At 34.2% G+C, this 2,529-nt stretch overlaps 1 protein-coding gene across 1 annotated transcript; it reads left to right on the forward strand.

Moving 5' to 3' along the window:
- Window positions 1–241: 241 nt before the first annotated feature.
- LOC125202354 (protein SPEAR3-like) lies at window positions 242–1,786 on the forward strand. Its single transcript, XM_048100734.1, has 5 exons — window positions 242–643; window positions 721–816; window positions 1,136–1,203; window positions 1,327–1,411; window positions 1,504–1,786. Exons 1-5 carry the CDS (start codon window positions 416–418, stop codon window positions 1,594–1,596), a joined length of 570 nt encoding a protein of 189 aa, XP_047956691.1. The 5' UTR covers window positions 242–415; the 3' UTR covers window positions 1,597–1,786.
- The last annotated feature ends 743 nt before the right edge of the window (window positions 1,787–2,529 follow it).

A 2,529-nucleotide genomic window follows, 5' to 3' on the forward strand; every position in this document is an offset into this window, starting at 1 on the left:
AACACAGTGTCCAATTAAATAATAAAATCTTTGTGAAGAACGTGGTGCAGAAGCGCGTGGGTTAGGTTAGAAATCTTGGGAAAATATTGTGTGCATAAAATAAATGAGTTGCAATCAGAAGACAATCCCTTTCAAACACCATACCTTTTCTCTCTAAGCAATACTATAATAATAATGGAAGTTGTCAAAACGAGCTCACACTATTTTTAAAAAAAAAAGAAAAATAATAGTAATAATAAAAATAGAAGCATAGTATATAAACAGAATGAATCACACAAAATCTACACACAATCAGATCCAGCGATGCAATTATTAGTGACCGCAAAGTGTTAACAGCTTAAAAGGCTAATTCAGAAGATCTCATCTCATCTCACTGCAAACAACAAATCAAATCCCTAATTTTTTCCATCGGAAAATGGGAAGCAACTACTTCGGCGAGCACAATTACTTCGGCGGCAGCGATAGGGGGATGTCGTCGTCGTCTTCATCATCGTCGTCGAGGAAAGGGAAGAAGAGCGGCTCCGATAAGCCTAAGCAGCCGCAGAGGGGGCTTGGGGTTGCGCAGCTTGAGAAGATTAGGTTACACAGTCAACTCGGATGCACATATTTGCCTTCTCTTCCTTATGCTTCTAATTTCACTCAGGTTTGTTTATTTCTTTTGATTTTTTTTCAACTGATCTATGTGTATATTTCTATAATTTCATGGCTGGAACTGTGCAGGAGGATGTGAGGCTGCAAACAGCTCATTCTTCGTCGTCGTTCTCGTATTCGTCGTCGTCGCCTCCTTATGGCTTCCAGGGCCACCATGGAGTCATGGTAAGACTTGTTTGATTAGTACATAATTTAATTGAGAAATTTGTAGATCGGTGTAGTTTTTTGGATGATGAAGATTTTGATTTTTTTTTTGTTATTATGGTAAATTTGTAAATGTTAATTAGCCACTATTTTCGTTTGAGTTTGTAAACCCTAGAATATTGTAGATGACTTAATATTCAACAATTTGATTTCTGTTAGCGGTGAAGATTGTAGAAGCTATGGTAATATCTTGGTGTTGAATCACAATAATTTGACTTTTTTTGTTTTAATCACATTCGCAACTGTTCAAAGATGCTAATTACTTGACCATTATTTTCAGATGGGATTGCCAGATTTAGATAGGGCAAATCTTGCATATGGGGATTCTCAACCCAACAATGTTGCAAGGTAATTTGCATAAAGATTCTTAATTTCTTTTCATAAATTGGATATATTCCAAACATGGGATAGTCTAATCACTAATGAAATATTTTGTTCTCATTAGTTTCATTTTTCTTGGATTGAAATCAGATGGCATCAGGGCAATGCAGGCTATGGAAGTCATAATTTTGTTGAGCCCAGCATGACTAGATCCTTCTTCGAACCGCCTGCTCAGGTAACAATCAAAATTAAACAAGTTTTTAAACATAATTTGTGAGATAAAGGTGGAAATTCTGATCATGTTTCACTATGTTTTGATTGATGTAGAGCTCCCACAATATGAGAGATGGTTCGAGTAGTCAGAAGTCAGACTCGAGTAGCTCACAAGAGATAGATTTGGAGCTCAAACTATCGTTGTGAATTTCGTCTAATGAAACTTATAGCGTATGTGGATTTTCGCCTGTAAGTTGGAAGATGCACCCATCCTTATAAATCCAAATAGCAACTATATGCACAAGTTTAAGACAAACATTGTGTATTTGATTACAGTTTGACAGATTGCTATGTGATTGGAATTGATAACCTCTTATAATGAAATGAAGTTTGTCAATTTTCTTCTCTAGCTTTAAAATAATTTTGTTTTAGCTATGTGTCACTAGAATACAGCCTTAGAAATACTGATTTTTTGTACTTGCATGAATTCATATAGACTTTTGTGCATGTCTATTAAATGCCTGGATATATTCTCAGAAAAATAAATGCAATCATATGTGATCTGGGAAGCTTTTCTGGTATTATTGGATCACAAAATATTCCCATATCCTTACATCTATGTATATGTATTCTCTTTTGCTTGTTGGAGGACAAAGGGAAAAACTAAGATTAGATACCTTTTTCACATTCCTCTTGTCTGAGGAAAACACACAGAAACTAGGATAGATCCACATATAATATAATAATTTCTGCTTATTTAAATCTATGATATCATATTCTACAGCAGTACTATTGATTTTCCTTTTCACTTTTCAGAAATTGGCATTATTAAATATAGTTCAGGCTAGTAGTGATCAACAAGATGTCAAATAATTTCAAGTTTGATCCATAATTATGCCCTATAGCATATGCTTAACCACGCGAAATTATAAAGAGAAAAACTCAACCCCGTGACAAATTAAAGGCAATAATAATATTTAAATATGGATTTCGATGAGCAGAAATTAAAGAAATTTATGACTTGCATGAATTTCACCCCCCCCCCCCAAAAAAAAAAAAAAATAGATTATGTTTGCTGACTTTGTTCGTCCCTTAAAATTAGTCAATTCTATTTAAGAAACCTATTATTCTCTAATAATA

Source organism: Salvia hispanica, chromosome 1 (assembly GCF_023119035.1).
Source record: "Salvia hispanica cultivar TCC Black 2014 chromosome 1, UniMelb_Shisp_WGS_1.0, whole genome shotgun sequence".
NCBI classification, from domain to species: Eukaryota; Viridiplantae; Streptophyta; class Magnoliopsida; order Lamiales; family Lamiaceae; genus Salvia; species Salvia hispanica.

Bases quoted from the DNA above. Each gene is read 5' to 3' on its own strand.
- LOC125202354 (XM_048100734.1), top strand. From the start codon at position 416: ATGGGAAGCAACTACTTCGGCGAGCACAATTACTTCGGCGGCAGCGAT. The intron at 644-720 runs GTTTGTTTATTT...GGAACTGTGCAG, and splicing joins ATGCTTCTAATTTCACTCAG to GAGGATGTGAGGCTGCAAAC. The intron at 1,204-1,326 runs GTAATTTGCATA...GATTGAAATCAG, and splicing joins CAACCCAACAATGTTGCAAG to ATGGCATCAGGGCAATGCAG.